At 41.5% G+C, this 24,179-nt stretch overlaps 1 protein-coding gene across 3 annotated transcripts in view; it reads right to left on the reverse strand.

The window, feature by feature from the left end:
* Window positions 1–33: 33 nt before the first annotated feature.
* Window positions 34–24,179, reverse strand: part of rasef2 (RAS and EF-hand domain containing 2) — a 91,109-nt gene continuing 66,963 nt past the window's right edge. For all 3 annotated transcript variants that reach the window (XM_072278307.1, XM_072278306.1, XM_072278304.1), the window contains 6 exons: window positions 16,140–16,284; window positions 14,964–15,045; window positions 5,622–5,736; window positions 1,711–1,830; window positions 1,328–1,404; window positions 34–499 (listed from right to left, as the gene is read on the reverse strand). In XM_072278307.1, coding sequence (XP_072134408.1) covers window positions 403–499; window positions 1,328–1,404; window positions 1,711–1,830; window positions 5,622–5,736; window positions 14,964–15,045; window positions 16,140–16,284 — 636 coding nt within the window. In that variant the 3' untranslated portion in view covers window positions 34–402. The remainder of the gene's footprint in view (window positions 500–1,327; window positions 1,405–1,710; window positions 1,831–5,621; window positions 5,737–14,963; window positions 15,046–16,139; window positions 16,285–24,179) is intronic.

Here is a 24,179-nt window from a genome sequence, read left to right on the forward strand (position 1 = left end):
AAACAGTTTACAAGATGATTTCAATATTAAATTTAGATTTATTACAATCAGTTTTATTTCAGATTCTAATCAATATTTTGAACAGACCTTGCCATTGCAAACATTCCTTCATTTTACAAAACATTTATTTTACTTTTTACATCTGTTTAAAGTGTCAAGTTTTATATTGATACAATACCATCACAAAATAGAAAATAAGTGTGCCTCTGCTTAAATATCTATATCTGTGTACCCTCAAAAATATACATTGTTACGGCCAATATATTGGCAGATAGAGATGCTCTCAAATGAGAGTAAAGGATTTTAAAAAAGGTGATAATATTTTGTGAACACTCATCACAAATCCCAAAGGTAACCCAAGATAGCTCAGTGAACGACTGCAATCCACTTCTACATGTACACCTAAGTTTTACAGCAATTGTTTGTTTTTTTTCCATCTGCTGGCAGTAGTTTCATCAGTGGTTCACTTTTTTTGATGCTTGCCATCTTTTTGGCCTCTCTGCAGAGGGAGAAAAAAATTATGTAACACATTGTGCAGACATATCAATGGAGACAGTCAGATTGCAGTGTGATAGTGCCTGCTGTGGTGGACTGGCACTTCATCTGCGAAACTGTGCAATTAGAAATTCCGGTAGGGCTGAGGCAGATACTTCACCCAAACCATTTTAGTTTGGCATTGAGATCTGGATTGAAATTTGTATTACTATCACTTGGAAGAATGTATAAATCTGTTACTACTTTTATTGGCAAAAGTCTCCAGTCTTGCCTCACAACAAAGCTATCTGCGTCTCATGAAGGAGCTGTGTAAAATATTTTTTCAGCAAATTGGGAGCCACTTCTGACTCCAATTTCTTCCATATATATCTATCCACATATAGCATTTAGGGAATGGGAATATTGCAAAACTATAACAAAGAATCATTATTGCTTCTTAGCCAAAGTACCAATATTAACATTTTACCAGTGATTCAATACTTTTGGGCTAATTCAGTTACTTCTGGGAAAGCATAGCTCGATATGATCCCAGTGCCCAGATCATTACAGCACTGAGGATCAATAAACTCTCTTAATACTCAGATCAGCATTCCTCTCATCCCTCACCAGTTTAAGCATTGTTATAACACAGTTATCCAATTAATGTTGGCTCCATCTCTAAAAGCCAATGTATGCGTATGTGTTCTGGGGAGTCTTGTGCCATTGTTAGGATACTAATACAGTACAAAGTTTTCGAAAGAAACGTGATTCACTGTGCACATATTTACAGCAGTTACAGTAAGTACTGCTGTTTATACACTGCAGATGTGTGTATAGTTAGCAGAAACCTTACCTGGCCAAATGCAGAACTGCTTCCACCACATTGGTCCCATCCTTTGCACTTGTTTCACAAAACAAAGCACCATACGTCTATAGAGAAAAGCAAAGCACATGATTTACAATGATCTATATAAAGGCTGATCTGAATCAATACATTTAATTAATTAACTCAAGCAATTGTGAAACAATGTCTGATACAAGAATAATCATTCATTGTGAAAGCATAAAAACTATAAAATATATCAACTCTATGATGGTAACTTCTCTTAGGAATAGTGTTTATCTGTAGTGTTTGCTAATCTGTATTAATGAGAAATGGTGACATTTAACACTACATAGTTATGGAAACAATGAGAAATTGAGTGCATTAATGAAGTGTAGAAAAGAAATTCATACCATAGCTAGCTTCTCTCCATGGGCAGTCAATACAGCGTTACACTGTGCCTGCGGCATTTCCTTCCTTAGATCTATTTTATTACCAATTAGGATGATTGGTATCGGGTCATCAGTAGAATTCTGAAAAGTATATTATTCATTATTATACCGTAGGGTGTTTTAGCAATAATGTACATTGATATACAAATTACATACATGTTGGTGATTGGCATTAAACGTCTATTCATTGCAGATTTACTGGAAAATCAATAGAGAAAGAAGTTCTTCACCAGCATTGACAAGAGAAAGCTTACAGGAGGTAGAACAACATAAAACAAGAAAACTTGCATACATGCAAGCTGAATAAAGAGCTCCTGATTCCACAAAGTGCTTCATTAAAAGTATTGAGGCTTGCACTGATCTAGTCTAACTGTAAAAAGTAATTAGAACTTCTCAAATTTCATAATGTGCATTTAATTTCAAAGCGTCTTCTATATATTTCATACAATTAGTGTCAGAATTACACAATACGCCCACCATCTTTAGAGGTATAAAATTTGATGAATACAAGCAGGTTTTTTCCGCCGAGGTTGTGTGAGACTAGAACTAGGGATCATACGTTCAGGTGAAGGGTAAAGTAGTTAAGGGGATCTGGGGAGGGAAGTTCACTCGGAGGGTGGCATGAGTGTGGAACAATCTGTCAGCGGGAAGTGTTGGATGCTGGTTCAATTGCAGCATTTTGAGAGAGATGTGGACAGGCACATGGAGAGGGGAGGTTTGGAAGACGATGGTCTAGGTGCAGGTAGACAGGACTAGGCAGGAAAGCAGGTTGACACAAACTAGATAGGCTGAAGGGCTGTTTCTGCACTGTGAATCTATGTTCATTCTGTCCATCAAATATTGTCCATACTAATCCCATGCACCAGCACTTGGTTCACAGTCTTTACAGTTCAAGTACTGTACTCACCTAACTACTACTTGAATGGTACCTAACTCCTCTACCCATTCAGGCAGGGTTTCCAGAATGCAATTACTCCAAATAAGTGTTCTTCCTCAGATGTCCCCTCAAATCTCTCACTGCCTGCTTCAAAGCTATGGCTTCTTACTTAGAGGTACAGCATGTTAACAGTTCCTTCAGCCCATCAAGTCTGTGCTGCTTAGTTACACCATGTGGCCAGTTAACCTACCGACCCATATGATAGGAAAAACGTAGGTATGTGGGAGGAAACCAGAGCACCTGGAAGAAATTCACACGATCTCGGGGGAAAATGTTCAAGCTCCTTACAGGCAGTGTCAGGAACTGAACCCAGGTTACTGGTGCTCTAATGGTGTTACATTAACTACTACACTACCATGTTGCCCTTACCGTATCTTGTTCCTAGATTCTTCTGCTGTGTACCCTATTCCCATCATGATTTTTCCATTGCTGACTTCTCCCTCATCCTCTTCCACTCCAAGGACAAAAAAAAACCCACTCTATCCATTCTCTTTTCATAACAGTAGCACTGCATTCCAAATGACATTCCAGCAAATCTTCCACTGCACCCACTTCAGAACAGTCACATCCTTCCTCTGATGGGACAACCAGATTTCTACTCCAGCTTCAGCCTCACCAATGCTTAAACAGTCTTACTTTCACCTCCCAGTGCCCTGACTAACAAAGGCTATTCAATATGATGCCTTCATCACCGTTATCTACCCAAGCTGTCATCTTCAGCAATCCTTGGACTGACACTTCAATGTTTCAATCCTCACAAAGTGCAGGACTGTATACTTCTCAGGATTAAATTCTGTGAGCCATCAGCTTACCCATCTTACGAACAAATATCAACATGGTAGTTATTTGGCTTTATTGCCAAACAGCGTTACTGTCAATATAAAACTCCTCATGGAAATTTCCTCTCATACTGATAAAATCTAATCAATTTTAAATAAAACAGATTTCTAACCATTCTGAAACAAAAAAATTGCAGATGCTGGAAATACTAAGCAGATCGAGCATCAGCTGTAGTGAGAGAAACAGTTAATATTTTGGGTACTTATATTTCATGATAAGCTATATCATTTCCATTAAGGAATAACCATTTCCCTCCCTCATTGATGCCTGACCAGCTAAATATTTCCTGTTCTCCTTTCTTCATTTTGGCATAAGGCTTGTGCTGGTGACATATTCAAGTAAGCAGCCAAACCCTAGGTAACAGGCAAGTGCTCCACAGCGAGCCTCCTGCTGTCAATGTACAAAAACTGGATCTGAAATAAAAGCTGAAAATACTCAGCAGCTGGTGCACATCTATGGTGTTGTTGGTTGGGAGAACAGTGGTGGGTGGGGAGAATATTACCTACCCTGCCTTAACTATTGATCATTTCCAGCATCTTGCTTTTAATTTTATGAAGCACCTTTTAAATCATCAGGACATTTTGCACCCAAGTAGGTTTGTTATGTCAACCAACCTGACAGTCAATCTGCATGGGACAGGTACCACAAACAATAAAATTAATCTGTTTATTTAGCATTGACCTTGGATCAGCAGCAAGAGGCCTGAGAGTCAAAAGTCTGCTAATTCAAGAGCCACACCAGGTTAATGCAAAAAAAAAGTAATCTGGTGCTGCAGAGGTTCCTTGCCCATGATACAGATCATTAAAGGGAAGGAGGAGAGGCACCAGGGGATTTAGCATGACGCCAAACCACATCTGCCTATTGGTGAAGACAAAGTGCCTCAGACTATTTGTAGAGCAGCATTCTCGGTGCCTCGCCGACACTCAATCAACATTACTGAAAACTGCTCATTTTGTTATTCTTCAGGACCAATATTCATAAACTTGACTGCATGGCAAATGTAAACCTACTTTCCTTCAAAATTATTTCCAAAATAGTCCAGGATAGACAGTAAAGCAACAATGGGCTGAAAGGCCTAATTATGCTCCCATGTCTTAGAGACATACTGAAGCTCTGAAAGACACTGTGGACACTGCAAGTTCTTTCACTCTGATTAGTGCTACACATGGTTTCTTTGTTCTTAAAGGGGAATAAAGTAAGAAGTTATTTATTGGTATCCCACTCCATAACCTCAAATGTATTTATTAGCCAGAACTATGCAAGCAAAGCAAGACAAGAGAAATTCTTTCAATTCATTCATTTTGGGGGATCTGAGTTTCTTCAACTAGGCCAACATTTATTGCACATCCACTCAAAATATTTTAGCTAAACGACATTGTGAAACAGTCTTATTAGCAGCATCTGATGACAAAAGGCCAAGAGAAGACATTATAGGAAAGAAGATAAATCTCCCTAATATAACAGCAGGAGTCAGAGAGCAAGCCACCAAACCTAGACAGATCACCACCAATATAATTCAAATATAAGATTATGTAAAGTAAAACTGATAATCTACTATCCTTCAGAAATCCCAATGGTTGGCGTAATTTAGCTGTTTACAATGCTCCCTTGAAACTCAATGAGATTCCATTGCCCAAGATCCCTTGAAACACACCAGGTTTACTGGAAAATTTATGATCCAGCTGTGTATTTTTTTATATAAAAAGCTGAATTCAGTGAGGAAACTGAGCCTGTTGAGGAAAGTGCCATAGTGGCACCAAGGTCACAAGCATGCCAGATTAAGGGAACATTCCTGAACTTGGACCTGGATGTGTACATTGCCAATCCTGAATCAAGAGTTTGCAATACTGCAAAACCTTCGGGGTTGCACAAAAACTCTGTCATTAATGAGCATTTAATCTTGAACTCCCTACAGAGGGGGCACAGCCAAGGAAGGTGTTAATGGAGAGCTGAGCTGGACAGGACAAGCTATAGTATTCTTCACATAATACATGTCTTCACCAAGAGTAGATGGGTTTCAAAAAAACCGGCATGGTCAAAGTGCAAAGATATTTGAAACAGAATGAGGTGCGACGCTGAGCAGTTTAAATTATACCTTAATTTCGTCAATCCATTCACGGACATTCAAGAAACTAGTCTCCGAGGTCACATCGTATAGCAACAACACGCCATGAGCTTTTCGGAAGTAAGACTTTGCAATACTACGAAACCTTGGGGTGGGGAGAGAGAAGAGTATACATCACTGACAAACATTTGTAGTGGAATTCTTTTATAAAATTAGTGCCAGATTTCAATCTCAGTACTGGAAGATTAAATCAACCAGAGAGATTTGAGAAATATCAAGTAAAAACTACATTGATGTGATCTGACCTCGCATTAGTTTAAAAAGACATGGCAATGCAAAACGAAATATTCACATAATAGGTGGGGCCTCAGGTCAAATGAGAAACCAATGTAGTTTCCATGAACTGCATTTAAATGGGGCTATTGTTAGATACCTGGACACTAGTAAGTACATTTAAAACCTTTAGCATTTTTTAAATTATCAAGAGTAATGCAAATGAGCTACCTTATTCAAACTGTACCAAATTGCTACTCTAAATATGCTATGAAACACATCTTAAAACAACTTGGTTTTTCAAGAAAAGTACTTTAAGATGCTGTCAAATAGGCTGTTTCACAGAACATTTTATATCCTATGACATACTAATAATTTAATAAGACTGGCTTTAAAATATGCTTCTCAAAACATATGCATTTGGATCTCAAATTATATCCATGGCAAACTATTCCACACTGTAAAGCTTGTTATTTATTTCTAAAGTACAATTTCCAAGGAAGACAAATTTCTTTGCAAAAATAAAGGACAACTTGGGGCTGGCAATTAGAAGCGCACCACGGACTTGTTAGCACTTATTGTTTTAAGGCAATAAGACCATGAGTTATAGGAGTAGAATTAGGCCATTTGGCCCATCAAGTCTGCTCCATCATTTCATCATGACTGATTCATTGTTCCTTTCAGCCCCATTCTCTTGCCTTTCTCCATATCCCTTCATGCCTTGACCAATCAAGAATCTATCACCCTCTGCCTTAAATATACATAAAGACTTGGCCTTCACAGCTGCCTGTGGCAACGAATTCCATGGATTCGCCACTCTCTGGCTGAAGAAATTCCTCTTCATCTCCGTTCTAAAAGGACGGCCCGATATTCTGAGACTGTGTCGTCTGAATTGTAGCGAATACAGGCTCAAAGCCATCAATTGCTCTTCATACGACAAGCCATTCAATCCTGGAATCATTTTCGTGAACCTCCTTTGAACCCTCTCCAGTTTCAGCACATCCTTTCTAAGATAAGGGGCTCAAAATTGCTCACAATGCTCCAACTGAGGCTTCACCAATGCTTTATAAAGTCTCAACATTACATCCTTGCTTTTATATTCTAGTCCTCTTGAAATGAATGCTAACATCACATTTGCCTTTCTCACCACAGACTCAACCTGCAAACTAACATTTAGGGAATGCTGTACAATGACTCCCAAGTCCTTTTGCCCCTCAGATTTTTGTATTTTCTCTTATTTAGAAAATAGTCATCCCTTTCATTTCTTCTACCAAAGTGCATGACCATACACTTCCTGACACTGTATTCAATTTACCTCACCCAAGCCTGATCTCACCTAAGCCTGACATATGCTTAGCGGTTTTACAGCCATTGGTTGCCTCCTATAGCCAACCTACCACTCTCTTCAGAAGATCTGCCTTTGTTTATAATTAACATGCACCTGGAAAGTAGTTTCATCTTTCCTCTGTACTGGACAATCTGCTGAAGTTTTCATGCTTCTGTCTCCAGAGTGGGGCTTGAAATCACAACTCTCCACTTGCAAGGTGAACTTTCTGTCAAGTGCCAAGAAGTATAGATAGATGCAGTGCTACATCCCAAAGATAAAGTAGTATTCTAAAGGGAGGATGAGGCAACCATAGCTGGCAAGGCAGGTCTAAGATAGCATCAAACCAAAAGAGAGGGTGTATAATATAGGTAAAGGATTGGAAAGCTTTTAAAAATGAACAGAAGGCAACTTAAAAGCCATAAGAGAGATAAAATATGAAATAGGAAGGTAACCTTGCAGCCAGGAATGCCCCCAGCAAGGAACATCTTGTTCTCCTGGGTGACTTCAATACCAGAGTGGGTGCAGATCACGATTCCTTGCCCTCCTGGCTAGGTCACTTTGGCATGGGCAAGATGAACGAGAACAGACAGCAATTGCTGGAGTTCTGCACCTATCTTGATCTATGTATCACCAACTCACATTTCGAGACCAAGTTTCAACATAAGGTTTCCTGGAGACACCCTCACTACAGACACTGGCACCAGCAGGACTGGATCCTGGTTAGGCGCTCCTTCCTCGGCAGTGTGCTTCTCACACATTCGTACCATAGCACAGACTTCGACACAGACCACTGGTGCAAGATCAGACTGCAGTCAAAGAAATTCCATCGTGCTAAACAAGGGAACCCTCGCACTGATCTCAGCAAGATGTCCGATCTGTTGGAGTAGTTTGTTAAGTTCTTCAAGAGCTGATCACCCAGCACCCAGAAACACTGTCACAGAGAAATAGAAACTTCTGCAGAATACCATCTACACACAGCCTTAGCTACCTTTGGAAAGAAGACTTCAAAAACAAATGACTGGTTCAAGGCCAAATCCAACAAGATGACCCCCATCGCTGAAACATTCACCAACTGAGAGGAACCTACAGACCTTCATGACTGCTGGAAGTAAAGTTCAGCAGACTACCAGGCTCTGTGCCAACAAGTACTAGATACATCTCAGTGAAGATATCCAGATCGCAGCAATTACAGGCAATATCAGAGTTAGGCACGATGGCATCAAAAAAGAACTCAGCCTCTCTTAGTGCAAGATGGCTCCCCTCAAATCCGTCAATGGGGAAGTAATCACACTCAGGGGCAAACCGATGGAGAGAAGGATAGAACATTACTCTGACCTCTACTCCAGAGTGAACACTGTCACCTTCTCAGCCCCGGAATCTATTGAGTTCCAGCCGACAATGGAAGAACTAGATGCACAGCCAGTCCTAGAGGAGCTCAACAAGGGCATCAGCAGCTTGGCCTCAGGGAAGGCACCAGGCAATAATGGGATTCCCCAGGCCTGATCAAACACTGCATGACTACCCTACTGCACCTATTGCACAAATTCCTCTGTCAGTGGGGTACCACTGGATACGAGATCATTACCCTCTACAAAAGCAAAGGTGGGAAATGACTGTAACAACTACAGGGGCATCACCCTTCTGAATGCTGTTGGAAAAGTCTTTGCCCAAAACTTCTTGCCAGATGTTGGCTGAATGTGCCCACCCAGAGTCACAGAGTGGATTCCGTGCTGGAAGGTCAACTGTGGACATGATTTTCTCTCTCTGCCAGCTCCAGGGGAAGTGCAGAGCAAAAAAAAACCCTACATGGCATTTATTGATCTCACCTAGCTCTTTCAAATCCTCTCTAAGGTAGGCTGCTCACCATGGCTACAGAGCACGATCAAATCTTCCCAACATGAAGGGGACTGTGCGGTAGAACGGCAGCTCTTCACAGTGCTTTCACACAGCAGCAGCACTAAGCAAGGTTGTGTTCCCACTACTCTTCAGAATCTTCTTTGCCCTTCTCCTGAGTCTCACATTTGGCACTGCAGCAAAGGGGATCTACCTCCACAATAGATCATAAAGCAGGGTTTTAACCTCGTTCGCCTAAGTGCCAAAACCAAAGTGCGCAAGGCTATGATCAGTGATTCGCTGTTTGCAGATGATGCAGCAGTCACTCCCACACTCTGCACTGCCTCCCAGGCTCGATGATCACTTCTCCCAGCCCTGCATGGAATTTGGTCTGCCTATAAGCCTGAATAAGACAGATGTTTTGGCACCACCAATCATTACTATAGATAACTGCAAACTGAATTAGATTAGATTAGATTATGAGGACACTCAGTCCTCATTTATTGTCATTTAGAAATGCATGCATTTTAAAATGATACAACATTCCTCCAGAATGACATCACAAGAAAACACAGGACAAACCAAGACTAAAACTGACAAAACCACATAATTATAACATATAGTTACAACAGTGCAAAGCAATACCATAATTTGATAAAGAGCAGACTATGGGCACGGTAAAAAAAAGTCTCAAAGTCCCGATAGACTCATCATCTAACACAGGCGGCAGAAGGGAGAAACTCTCCCTGCCATGAACCTCCAAGCACCAACTTGCCAACGCAGCACCATTGGAAGCACCTGACCGCAGCGGACTCTGAGTCCGTCCAAAAACTTCAAGCCTCCAACCAGCCCCTCCGACACAGCCTCTCCGAGCACCATCCTCTGCCGAGCACTTCAACCCCACTCCGGCCGCTGAGCAACAAGCAAATCCGAGGACTTGGGGCCTTCCCCTCCGGAGATTCTGGACCACACAGTAGCAGCAGCAGCGAAGCAGGCATTTCAAAAGTTTCATCAGATGTTCCTCCGTGTTCTCATGTCCGTCTCCATCAAATCAGGATTGTGCACGGCACCCTACTTGACAAATAACAGACATCACCACCAGAGTGGCCGCTGCTAGCTGCGTTGTGCCGCCATCTTCTCCTCCCGCCTGTTGTTCAATTCACATACCTGGGGTCCATCATCAGTGGCAACCTCTCCTTGGATGCAAGAATCAGCATGTGCATTGGGAAAGCCTCACCACATGAGTCTTGGAGAATGCCAAACTCTCAGTCAAAACAAAGATGGCTTTGCACAACATTTGTGTCACAAGCACACTGCTGCTGTATGGCTGCAAGACCTGGACAACATATTCTCAAGCAGGAGAGAAGGCTCAATGTATTCCACTGAAGGTGCCTTCATTGCATCTAGGGCATCTCCTAGAGAGACAGGCTATCCAATGCTGAGGTTCTTTCTCATGCCTGCCTCCCTAGCGTATACCCCCTCCTCAGGCAGTGTAGGCTGCACTGGCTGGGTACATCTGCTGCATGCAGGATGGCCACATCTGAAAGTAATCAGCTCGCTTCAAGCAAGAGAACAGCTGGGCACCTGCAACTGCAGCACACGGATGTCTGAAAGCAGGACATGAAAGCACTGGACTTCAACATTGAGTCGTGGGAGAAACCTGCAGCTGACTGCACCAAATGGAGAACAGCCTGAAACAACAACTTAAGTCAGGTGACGAAGATTTCCTGAACACTGCAGAAGACAAATGGGCCCATAGAAAGAAATACTGCATCTGCAGCAGAGCTGAAACCACTTGTAGATGCAACCTTTGCAACAGAGTCTGCCACGCTCATATTGGTCTCATCAGCCACAGACAGTGCTGGACCCAAAACGTAGATAGCCAGGACACAACATTCATGGTTGACCTTGACCAATTGAGAGCCACCTAACAAAAGAGAGACGAGAATGGATATCGTACCACTGGAAAATGATGCTGGAAAGGTAGTAACGGGGGACAAAGGAATGGCAGATGAAGTATTTTGCGTCAGTGTTCACCCTGGATGACACTAGCAGATTGAAAGACATGAGAGTGTCAGAGGCAGAAATGGGTGTCGTTGCTATAACTAAGGAGAAAGTGCTTGGGAAGCTGAAATAACAGAACGTAGATAAGTCACCTGGACCAGATGGACTACACCCCAGAGTTCTGAAAGAGGTAGCTGAAGAGATTGTGGAGGTATTAGTAATGATCTTTCAAGAACCAGTAGATTATGGAATGGTTCCAGAAGAATGGAAAACTGCAAGCTTCACTCTTCAAGAAAGGAAGGAGGGAGGAGAAAGGAAACTATAGGCTAGTTAGCTTGACTTGTGATTGGAAAGATCTGTTCTCTATTATTAAGGTCATAAGACGTAGGAGCAGAATTAGGTCATTCGGCCTGTCGAGTCTGCTCCGCCATTTCCCTCTCAACTCAATTCTTCTGCCCTCTCCCCATAATCTTTCATGCCCTGACCTACTAAGAATCTATCAACTTCCCCCTTAAATACAAATAATGACCTGGCCTCCACAGCCACCTGTAGCAACAGATTCCACAGATTCACCAACCTTTGGCCAAAGAAATTTCTCCTCATCTCTATTCAAAATGGACGACCCTCTATTGAGAAGTTGTTCCCCCAATCCTAAACTCACCCACCACAGGAATATCCTATCCACATCCACTCTATCCAGGCCTTTCAACAGCCTTCAGTGAGATCGCCCTCATTATTCTAAATTCCAGCGAGTACAGGCCCAGAGCCATCAAATGCTCCTCACACATTAACCCTTTCGTTCCCAGAATCATTCTCATGAACCTCCTCTAAACCCTCTCCAATGCAGCACAGTTTTTCTTAGATAAGTGGCCCAAAACTGCTCACAGTACGCCAGGTGCAGTCTGAGCAATGTCTTATAAAGCTTCAGCATTATATTCTTGCTCTTATATTCTAGTTCGCTTCAAAAGAATGCTAACATTGTATTTGCCTTCTATACCACCGATTCGCCATGCAAGTTAAATATTGGGAATCCTGCATGAGGACTCCCAAGTACCTTTGGACCTTGGATTCTTGAACTCTCTCTACATTTAGAAAATAGTCTATGGTTTTATTCCTTCCTCCAAAGTGCATGACCATACACTGTAATCCAGTGGTCCCCAACCTCTGGGCCGCGGACCGATACATTGCCGCAAAGAATGCAGCGGTACAGCGGTGGTAGGAAAGCACCCAGCACATCTTTAAGAAAAAAGCCAAAATAAACAAACTAATTACTTAGGTGCCATCCAGCCCATAAATGCCGGCCCAGATCAGAGGCGATCCATCTGATCCAGGTGACTTATCTACCTTCAGACCTCTCAGGCTTCCAAGCACCTTCTCCCTAGTAATAGTCACTGCACACCTCTGCCTTTGACACTCTCAAACCCCCAGCACATTGCTAGTGTCTTCCACGGTGAAGACTGATGCAAAATACTTAATCAATTTGTCTGCCATTTCCATGTCCCCCATTACTAACTCCCCAGCATCCTTTTCCAGTGGTCCAATGTCTACTCTCACCTCTCTGACTCTTTATACATCTGATAAAACTTTCAGTATTTCTTTGATATTATTGGCTAGCTCACCTTCATAATTCATCTTCCTCCTCCCCCATGGCTTTATCAGTTGCCTTCTGATGGTTTTTAAAAGCTTCCCAATCCTCTACCTTCCCACTAATTTTTGTTCTATTTTATGCTCTCTCTTTTGTTTTTATGTTGGCTTTGACTCACGGTTGTGTCATCCTGCCATTAGAATACTTCTTCGAGATGTATCTATCCTGCACCTTTCCAAATTGCTCCCAGAAACTCCAAGTTACAGAAACTCTGCTGTCATCGCTTCTAGTGTTCTCTTCCAATCAACTTTGGCCAGCTCCTTTTTCATGCTTCTGTAACTCCCTTTACTCCACTGTAATAATGATAGATTTGACTTTAGATTCTCCCTTACCTTAAGCTCACTAGTCAAATCCAGTTCATTACATAACACCCAATCCAGAATAGCTGATCCCCTAGTGGGCTCAATGACTAGGTGTTCTAAAAAGCCATCTCATAGGCATTCAACAAACCCTCTCTCTTGGGGTCCAAAATCAGCACCAATCTGATTCTCCCTCCATCTACCTGTATATTGAAATCCCCCGGGACTATCATAATATTGCCCATTTGACCTGCATTTTCTATCTCCTGCTGTAATTTGTAAACCACATCCTGGCTTCTGTTTGGAGGCACGTACATAACTCCCATCAGGCTCTTTTTACTCTTGCAGTTTCTTAACTCTACTCACAAAGATTCTACATCTTCTAGATCTATGCACCTCTTTCCAAGGATTTGATTTCATTTTTTGCCATCAGTGCCACGCCACCCCCTCTGTCTAGCTTTCCGATACAATGTGTATCCTTTGATGTTAAGTTCCCAACTACAATCTGTGGACCCAACCCGAGTCACCCCTGATTCTGGTACCTGTGAGGCAACACACCATCTGGGTGTCTCTAATCACGTCTATGTCCAGATTATCTAACTATGGAATCCCCTATCACTATCACATACTTCTTCTTCCCCCCCCCCCCACCACCACTTCCCACTGAGCTACACAGCCAGACTCAGTGCCAGAGAAAAGGTAGCTCCCCCCCCCACCCCCACCAAATAGCATCCAAAACTGTATACTTATTATTGAGGGGAACGGCCACAGAGGTACTCTGTACTAGCTGCCCATTTCTTTTACCTTTTCTGGAAGTCACCCAGGTGCCTGCCTCCTGCAACTTAGGGGTAGCTACCTCCCTGTAGTTCCTATGTTTTATGTCCTCAGTTTCCCGTATGAGTAAGGTCAGCTTAGTTCCTGAACACATTCTCTAAAGAGCTGCAGCTCGGTGCATCTGGTGCGGATGTGGTCATCCAGGAGGCCGGAGATCTCCCAGATCTCACACAAAGAACACAACACAGACCCTAGAGCCATCCTCATGCTCTAACTACGTACCAACAGACAAAGAATGAAGAAGAAGAAGGTACTTACCAGCTATGTGCTTCACCCAAGCCCGATGAACCAAAGCCTCCCTACTCTAACACTAGTGCATTCCAACAATGGCTGCTCCGCTTGTCCCTGCCATATTTTTTTTTAAATCGCCTTGCTAATGAATTGCTATTTGATTGGGCCACTGGGAAATGCCAAAGGTCGGCAAGCGCTCCTTTTTAAATTCTCTCTCATGGACCTGTGAGTTGCCTCCTCTCTCCCCTCCCGATTTGATTGGGCTGGTGGAAAAGCAGCAGCTGAGGTTTTGGGGCACTTGGAGGCACACGATAATATAGGCCAAAGTCAGCATGATTTCCTTCAACCCATCAAGTTTGCTCCGCCATTCTATCATGTCTGAGCATGTTGGTAGAAGGAATAAAGCTATAGACTATTTTCTAAATGGGAATTAAATTCAAAAAAATCTGAGTTGCAAGGAGCCCAATCATCTGCAAAAGGCATCAATTTCTTCATCCAAATCATTGACATTCAGCATGAAAAGAGCGGTCCCAACACAGACCCCTGCGGTACACCACTAGTCATTGACAGCCGATCAGAAAAAGACCCTTCTTTGCCTCCTGCCATTCGGCCAATTTTCTATCCATGTTAGTATTTTTCCTGTATTATCATGGACTCTTGTCTTGTTAAGCACAAAGTGTGTCACTTTGTCAGAGACCTTCTGAAAATCCAAGAAAGCAACATCCACTGACTCTCTGTCCATCCTGCCTGGTATCTCCTCAAGGAATTTCAACAGATTTGTCAGGCACGATTTCATGGGTAATAATAAATCAGACATGATAGAATGGCGGAGCAAACTTGATGGGTTGAATGATCTAATTCTGCTCCTATGTCTTATGGTCTTAAACTCAGAGAAAGAAATATTTCCTAGTTTCAGTCTTCATTACCTCTCCTGTCCTGCTGTGTCCCAGATCTGTAATGTGGCACTTTCACCATCAACCAATAGCTTCTTCATTTGGAAATCAACTCCTAGAAACAAATAAATTACATTGAAATCACACGCTCCACTAGGATCAGAACTTTTACCATTTGAAAAGTAAATTTAACTTCTCACATTGCCCCTGTTAGATTCAAATGCACCTCCCTCGCTGAATGAGAAATCAAAACAGTCCAAACTCTTTTTCATCAATAGCAAAACTGGTCCCAAAGTTGTTCAATGTTATTACAAGAGTTTCTCCTGCACCCTTGATGATTACAGAGTGCCAGGCTAGTTTCTGGACTCATTAGGACAGTATACTATGGTTGTGTAGACTTGTTACTGTGGAGGCCAGGCAAGGGTGGAAGAGCAAGGTAAAGAAGATTGACCTTATTTCTCAATGGTATCTCATCTTTTTTTTTTAATTGAGTTACAGTGTGGAGTAGGCACATCTGGCTCTTTGGGGCTAAGCCGCCCAGCAATCCTCAATTGACTCCTATCCTGATCAGGGAACAACTTATAATGACCAACTAACCTACCAATGGTACACCTTTGAACTGTGGGAGCAAACCAGAGCACCCGGAGGAAAGCCACCCCGGAAGTCGCGTGGAGAATGTGCCAATTCCAGGCATCGTCAGGAATCGAACCCAGGCTGCCTGTACTGTAAAGCACTGTGCTAACAACTATGCTACCGTGCCACCCAATTTTGCAGCCAGGTTGGAAATTCAGCTCCCGTAATTCAGAGACTTGCACGCAAAAGATTAGCTAGTGCTCTACAAAGGGAAGACCACACTGTTGGAGATGCCACTCTTCAAATTAAATGTTAACCAGTAACCTCCTCTCCCTTCTTAGGTCAACATTTCATGCAGCATCCCAAGAACAGTTTCCTCCATTATTCCGCACCATTTTGCTCTTAGTGAACTTCACCAAAACAATACAGTCTCATTCATGGAGAATTGAGATCTTGCTGGGTAAAACTGCTTTATTTCCTATACTGTCAAAGCAATTCATCTATTGAAGAATGCTTTAGAGATAGCGCCAGGTCATGAAATGTTATATCAAATTATTTCAAATAAATAGACTAAAGGCACCCATGGTACCGCACCCATTAAAGGCACAGGGCCAGGCTGCAGAACAGTCAGCTCACCCAGTGTGGTAGGAATGTGTCCTTTGAACTCGTTCATGCACAGCCGCAGCAAAAAGCTTGATTTCCCTGAACCTGCATCCCCTGCGAGAACAAGTCTGTAGAGGGGTCCATCTCCCCGGAAGTCAAGCCCTTTAAAGGTGTTTGTCTGAAAATCAAAACCAAACCTAATTGAGAAAGTACATATTTTATAAAAATAACAAATATCCTCCCTTTTTTGTGCCACTTTCTGTTCAATATAGGTACAAAGATCTTAGACACTCAAGAGATAAACCTTGCTATGCACTGCAGTCCAGAGATTAACTAGAGACTGAAGGTTAGTCTCAATCCCCTCCTTTGTGACCATATGAAAAACTGGTCAATCCCACAAAGAGAGCATTGACACCATGATATACTGTAGGTCTTTTGAAACAATCTGCCCGTGAGCTTCTATCACCCAATCACAGTTAGATTGGTGTCTCACTTCAATTTTCATTAGACAACGCTCCACAATTGTCACTTAATAAAAATCTGTGGTTCATAGCCTTGGAACTGCTGATTATTTCAAAATCCACAAGCTTGAGAAGATACATTTCAGAAGCCCATTACTAATGCATGGAATCTTATTTCTCAGCTTCTTTTCTAGTCTGAGCCAAGGACTCCAGAGGCTGTTGAATTAGTATGTGCAAAAGACAACACAACCAGACGCATGTCATAGAGCTTATCTGACCAATCACATAATCAGAATCTTTGAACAAGCTTTTCAATTTACCCCAGTTTTCCCACATTTCCTTCAGTTTAAATTTCTTTCAAATAAGTAACCCAATAGAGATTTTTTAAAGTTATTACTGAACCAGCCTCTGCTGCCATTCAAGTGATATGTTCTCAATGACTCACATATTGAGCACATTTCTCATCTCCCTTCTGATCCTTTTCCAATTGCCAATTAGTTAAAACCCATACAATCCTTGAGATGACAGGGTGCATTGAAGTCTTTGGACACATGACATCAGTAAATCAGCAGCAATATACAATTGCTGTGTTCCTCCAGCATTTTGCATGTGTTGCTTAAGATTTTCAGCATCTGCAAAATCTCTTGTGTTAGTAAATCTGAAACTATGTAGGCAGAATAAATTGTAATGTGTTCAGAATGCATTGGTACAACGTCTAGGTGTGTCCCTAACAGAACAACTGACAGCACAGTTATAGAATTTGCCATTTAAAATACCCTGGCATTTTCAGAAGACCAGTGATTCTCCTGGCCAAAGAGCTGTCTCGCACAATCCTACAGTTGGCACTCCTTCAGCCAGTAAGGAACTCTCCCCCACAAACATCTCACTACAAATTTCAAAAGGCAAAAGAGTACAATTTTCATAGCTTGCTAACTCACAGAAATAAGTTAATTCAGACGAAACCGTTTTACAGGATGAATTTAATATTTTAAGGAAAGGAGAGAATTATATCTTATATGACATTGCTTCATAAAAATGTGGCATTATGGAGTACAATTCTATTGGGCAGGCAGGAAAGATGTGTACAGATAGCAGAGTTCTTTTCCTTGGCCAAGACACTTTACCAATGGATTTACTGGAAACTACAAGTGAAAAGGTGGGAGGTTATGTGTTTGCAAAAGGCAGGTTGAGGGAGTTACTCCGCCTAAGGATGGCCCAGTGTTACAATTAGAGTCAGAGTCATACAGCATGGAAACAGGCCCTTTGAGCCAACTGGCCCATGATGATTAAAATAACCATCCATCTAGTCCCATTTGCCCACGTTTGTCCTGCATCCCTCCTTTCCTAGCCATGTAATTGTCCAAGTACCTTTTCAATGTTGCTAATATACCTGCCTCAACCACTTCCTCTGGCAGCTCATTCCATACGCACAGAATAGGCCAACTTGCTTTGTTATGCAAATACCTAAATGTCATCGTCATCATCATCATCATCATCATCATCAGGTGCCATGCCCAGTTTGAGCTTCGACTGCCATGGCCCACACACACCTGTTTTGGGTCAAGTGGATCAATTCATTGGTATTCATTTCCAGTTCTCTGGCTGCTGTATCCATCATCATTTGTCTTTGACTTCCTCTTGCTTTCTTCCCTTCAATCTTTCCCATAATTATCGTGTATTCCAACTCCTCTTTCCTAATCACATGTCCAATGAAGTTATGTTGCCTTTTCATGATCTCATACATTATTTCTCTTTTTGTGTTTGCTCTGTTCATCACATCCTCATTAGATATTCGTTTCGTCCATGATATTCTTTGCATCCTCCTCAAAAACCACATCTCTGCTGCTACAATTTGTTTCCTCCTGTTACTAGATATTGTCCAACATTGAGTCATATAACATAACTGGATAAACGTAACATTTGAGTACTCTGAGGCAGGTTGTCATGCCTAGTTTAGTGTTGGTCAGTATACTCTTCATTCTCATAAAGGTGTCTTTTGCCATCCCTATTCTTCTTTTGATGTCCAAGTTGCACCTGCCATCTGATGTCACCCAGCTTCCTAAGTAGCAGAAATTCTGTACTTGCTTTATGCCTTCCTGGTTTATTCTCAGCCTGCAGATAGGATTCTCCTTTTTGGATATCACCATACATTCTGTCTTTTTGCACTTGATAGATAGCACATTTTTGCACTTTCTTCAACACTTATATCAATTAAGTTTTGTAGTTCTTCTTCCGTACTTGCAACTAACACAGTGTCATCTGCATATCTGAAATTATTGATGTTTTCACCACCAACATTGATCCCCAAGATGTCTCTTATTTTTTGTAATATTGTTTCACTATACACATTAAATAAATCAGGGGAGAAAACACACCCTTGTCTAACGCCTCTCTTGATTTTTGTAAACTGACTCACTTCTCCATCTATTCTTACAGCGGTAGTTTGTTCCCAGTACAGATTTCTGATTAGGTGGAGGTCTTTCGAATCCAGATCTAGAGTTTTCTGTAATAGTTCAAATAACGTACTGTGTTTCACTTTATCAAATGCTTTTGTGTAGTCGATAAAACAAACAAATCTTTTTACACTTGAATAGCTCGGTTCTGATAGTATCCTTGACATCAAGATTGAGTTTCTTGTACCTTTGTCTTTCACAAAACCACATTCTTCTTTGCCTATTTCAGCTTGTATCTTACTTTTAGCTCGTCATCAAAATTCTTAGAAGTATCTTGGTGATATGACTCATTAAACATATGGTCCTATGTAATTCACATTCTATTGCTCCAAGTTTCTTAGGAGGAGGGATAACTACTGATTTTTTCATCTCTTCTGGTATTATTCCAGTCTCATAAATGTCATTGATTAAATCAGTAACTTTTTCAACTCCATAATCGTCAAGAGCGATAATTTGTTCTATTACTAATTCATCAGGACCTGCTGCCTTTCCTTTCTTCATCTTAGTTATTGCATTACAAACTTCAGATTTTAAAATACTTGGACCTTCAATGTTCTTCTTAATTTCTGGTTTTTCGCCTCAATCGTCTTCAAACAATTCCTGAATATACTCAGTTCATCTGTTCATAATCTCATCTTTTTCCTTGATAATGGTACTGTCCTTTGCTTTCAAACATCTACCTAAAGAACAGAGGAGCTTTTTACCAGTGATATTCTTGATTTGTTGATGTAACCTTTTTGGGTCAGTAAGAGGGATTCTTTCTATTCGCTCACATTCCTGGTTTAACCATTCTTCTTCAGCTTTTTGACATAAGCTTTTAACTTTTTTATCTAAGGACTTATGATCTATAGGATCTGCTTTCTTCTCTCTCCTTTCTTCCATTAGATTTTTTATTTCATCTGTCATCCATTTATTCTTCATGCTTTTTTCTTTTTATGTACCAGCCAATAATGCAAGAGTTTATCATGTGGTCCCATTGAGGTACTATAAATATGGTAGAATAAGAGAAGGTGATTAGCATAGATACAATAGTGCATTGGCCAAAGCATGGAGTTGAAGACTGAAAAGAGGGTATGAGGCCAAAAACCAAAGAGTGTAGTAAAGCAGCAAGGCAGTGAATGGGAGTGTAATCTCTTCAAAAGTAGACAGCAGCATTAGCACCAGGTAGAGTTTCAAAGGCAAAAAACATACTGAAAGTATTCTTCAGGAGTCATAGGGCCATGATACACAAAGACAAAATAAATAACTTGACAGTTAACAAAGTGAGGAGAAAAGTTTGTAAATATATACTGCAAGAAGCTCACATACACTCATGGGCCACTTTATTAGGTACAAGTATGAAGCCCGGTGTGGTCTTCTGCTGCAGTAGTCCATCCACTTTATGATTTGATGTAATTTGCGTTCAGAAATTATCTTCGGCACACCACTCACACCACTGTTGTAATGTGTGATCATATTTGAGTTGCTGTCGCCTTCCTGTCAGCGTGAAACAGTCCAGCCATTCTCCTCTGACCTCTCTCATTAACAAGGTTTTTTTGTCCAGAGAACTGCCACTCACTGGATTTCTTCCCCCCACCCCCACACCATTCTCTGTAAACTCTAGAAACTGTTATGCATGAAAATCCCAGGAGATCAGCAGTTTCTGAGATACTCAAACCACCCCGCCCGGCACTCAAACCATCCAGTCCTGCAGAAGGGCCTCAGCCCGAAACGTTGACTATCTATTAATTTCCATTGCTGCTGCTTGACCTGTTGAATCCCTCCAGCATTGAGAGACACAGGCAGAGAGAGACAGAGACATATGCAGTGGTATGCAACAGTTTGGGCACCTCGGTCAAAATTTCTGTTACCGTGAATAGTTAAGTGAGTAGAAGATGAACTGATCTCCAAAAGTCTTTTCAACATTTTAAGCAAGATTAGTGTATTATTTTTGTTTTGTACAATTTTAGAGCGAAAAATAGGAAAGGAGCACCATGCAAAAGTTTGGGCACCCCAAGAGATTTGAGCTCTCAGATAACTTTTACCAAGTTCTCAGACCTCAATCAGCTTGTTAGGGCTATGGCTTGTTCACAGTCATCATTAGGAAAGGCCAGGTGATGCAAATTTCAAAGCTTTATAAATACCCTGACTCCTCAAACCTTGTCCCAACAATCAGCAGCCATGGGCTTCTCTAGGCAGCTGCCTAGCTCTCTGAAAATTTAAAAAAAACAACGCCCAAAAAGCAAGAGAAGGCTATAAGAAGATAGCAAAGCGTTTTCAGGTAGCCATTTCCTCAGTTCGTAATGTAATTAAGAAATGGCAGTTAACAGGAACGGTGGAGGTCAAGTTGAGGTCTGGAGGACCAAGAAAACTTTCCAAGAGAACTGCTCATAGGATTGCTAGAAAGGCAAATCAGATCCCCCATTTGACTGCAAAAGACCTTCAGGAAGATTTAGCGGACTCTGGAGTGGTGGTACACTGTTCTACTGTGCAGCGACACCTGCACAAATATGACCTTCATGTAAGATCATCAGAATAAAACCTTTCCTGCATCCTCACCACAAAATTCAGCGTCAGAAGTTTGCAAAGGAACACCTAAACAAGCCTGATGCATTTTGGAAACAAGTCCTGTGGACTGATGAAGTTAAAATAGACCTTTTTGGCCGCAATGAGCAAAGGAATGTTTGGAGAAAAAAAGGGTGCAGAATTTCATGAAAAGAACAGCTCTCCAACTGTTAAGCACAGGGGTGGATCGATCATGCTTTGGGCTTGTGTTACAGCCAGTGGCACGGGGAACATTTCACTGGTAGAGGGAAGAATGAATTTAATTAAATACCATCAAATTCTGGAAGCAAACATCACACTGTCTGTAAAAAAGCTGAAGATGAAAAGAGGATGGCTTCTACAACAGGATAATGATCCTAAACACACCTCAAAATCCACAATGGACTACCTCAAGAGGTGCAGGCTGAGGGTTTTGCCATGGCCCTCCCCTCATAGACTCCTGACCTAAACATCATCGAAAATCTGTGGATAGACCTCAGAAGAGCAGTGCATGAAAGACAGCCCAAGAATCTCACAGAACTAGAAGCCTTTTGCAAGGAAGAATGGGCGAAAATCCTCCAAAGAAGAATTGAAAGACTCTTACCTGGCTACAGAAAGCACTTACAAGCTGTGATACTTGCCAAAGGGGGTGTTACTAAGTATTGACCATGCAGGGTGCCCAAACTTTTGCTTTGGGCCTTTTTCCTTTTTTGTTATTTTGAAACTGTAAAAGATGTATACATATACACACACGCTTTGGATTTCCAGTACCTGCAGACTTCCTCATGTTTATGAGATTCTCCTGCTATCCTGCTGTAGGGGTAGCCTATGGTGGCTATTAGCCCACCAACCTACACATCTTTGGGATGAGGAAGGAAACCAGAGAGTGGTCACGTTCAAGCCAGACGAATGGAGCTGCAAAGCTCTACTACCTGCACCACTATGCTGCATCTTTTTAGTCCAAATACTGTCATTTTGTGAAAATGTTTCAAATAACAGCACCTTCCTTTCCAATTCACTATGTGTATCACCAGAAGGTGAGTAATTGGAACACAAGCTAGTGCAGAATGAACCAGTTAACAGCTGCTTGGAGATTTGATATATGACAACATATTCCTTTACTATCGTGCTACACTAGCTGAGAAGTGCTGTCAGAAACCTATTATGTCTGCTTTTGATACATTTACAAATAACTGAAATGCCATGGCAATTTTTCATGAACATACTTAATATTTTCCCGTAGCTTTATTTTAATTTGAAATATTCACAGATTTGATGTGCCACTGTCATACTGTTGTAGACAGTAGGTGAAAGTCTGATTTTAAAAGCAAATCCTTTGCTATCAGATAAAGGGAGGGAACTAGTCAAGGTTGCTGAGATAATGTTGTCAAGGATTCTTGCACTAATTTACAAAAAGCATCTCAGCCCCATCCACAGATCTGGCAAATTAATCACCACTGGGAGAATCTGTACAGCATTGCACACAAGGGCATACAGGCACAAGATATACCACTTAATTGTCACAGCAACAACCTTGCACTCAAGACCAAAGAGCTGATTGTGGACTTCAGGAAGGGTAAGACAAGGAAACACAAACCAATCCTCAGAGGGATCAGAAGTGGAGAAAGTGAGCAGTTTCAAGTTCCTGGGTGTCAATATCTCTGAGGACCTAACCAGGACACAACAAATAGATACAGCTATAAGAGAGGCAAGACAGGGGCTATATTTCATTAGGAGTATGAGGAGATTTGGTTTGTCAATGTAAACAACTGAAAATTTCCACAGATGTACTGTGGAGAGCATTCTGACTGGCAGCATTGCCGTCTAGCATTGGGGGGGGGGGGGGAGTGGACAAGATCGAAATAAGTTGCAGAAACTTGTAATCAGCTCCATCATTGGTACTAGCCTCCACAGTATCCAAGACATCTTCAAGGAGTGGTGCCTTAGGAAGGCAGCATCCATCATTTAGGATCCCCACCACCCAGGACATGCCCTTCTCTCATTTTTACCATTGGGAAACAAAATTTTTACATTGAGATACAGAAGCCTGAAGGCACACACTCAGTGATTCAGGAACAGCTTCTTCCCCTCGGCCATCCAATTTCTAAATGGTTATTGAACCCATGAACACGACCTCACTACTGTTTTTTTGCAGTACTTATTTTAACTTAACGATTTGATATTCTTACTGTGATTCAGTTTTTCCCCCTATATTTACCATGTATTTCATTGTCCCACTGCCTGAAAGTTTACAAATTTCGTGCCATATGCCAGTGATATAAAATCTGATTCTGAGTATTAATTGTTTTCGGTCTTTGAGGAAGCAGCAAAAGTTAAGCCAGTTCTTTACTGGGAGAGGACATCTGGTTTACTTAAAAAAAAAATTGTTAAGCCACAATTAACTGTACTCAATTTAGCTAGCAAATGGCCCTACCTAAATCAATTAGGAATTCTAGAAAAAAAGTAATCGGAATTGGTAATCTAGACATTAAAACTGCTTATTGTTCTTTTCATGCATTTCCAACGATATTAATGAAAGCACAGCATCTTTAATATCTTCAAAATTGAAAGCAATATAATTGCACTAGCCAAAGGCAAAGCCTGGATGATCCAGAGAACATTTTCCCGATAGTTAT

This window comes from Mobula birostris, chromosome 14 (assembly GCF_030028105.1).
Source record: "Mobula birostris isolate sMobBir1 chromosome 14, sMobBir1.hap1, whole genome shotgun sequence".
NCBI classification, from domain to species: domain Eukaryota; kingdom Metazoa; phylum Chordata; class Chondrichthyes; order Myliobatiformes; family Myliobatidae; genus Mobula; species Mobula birostris.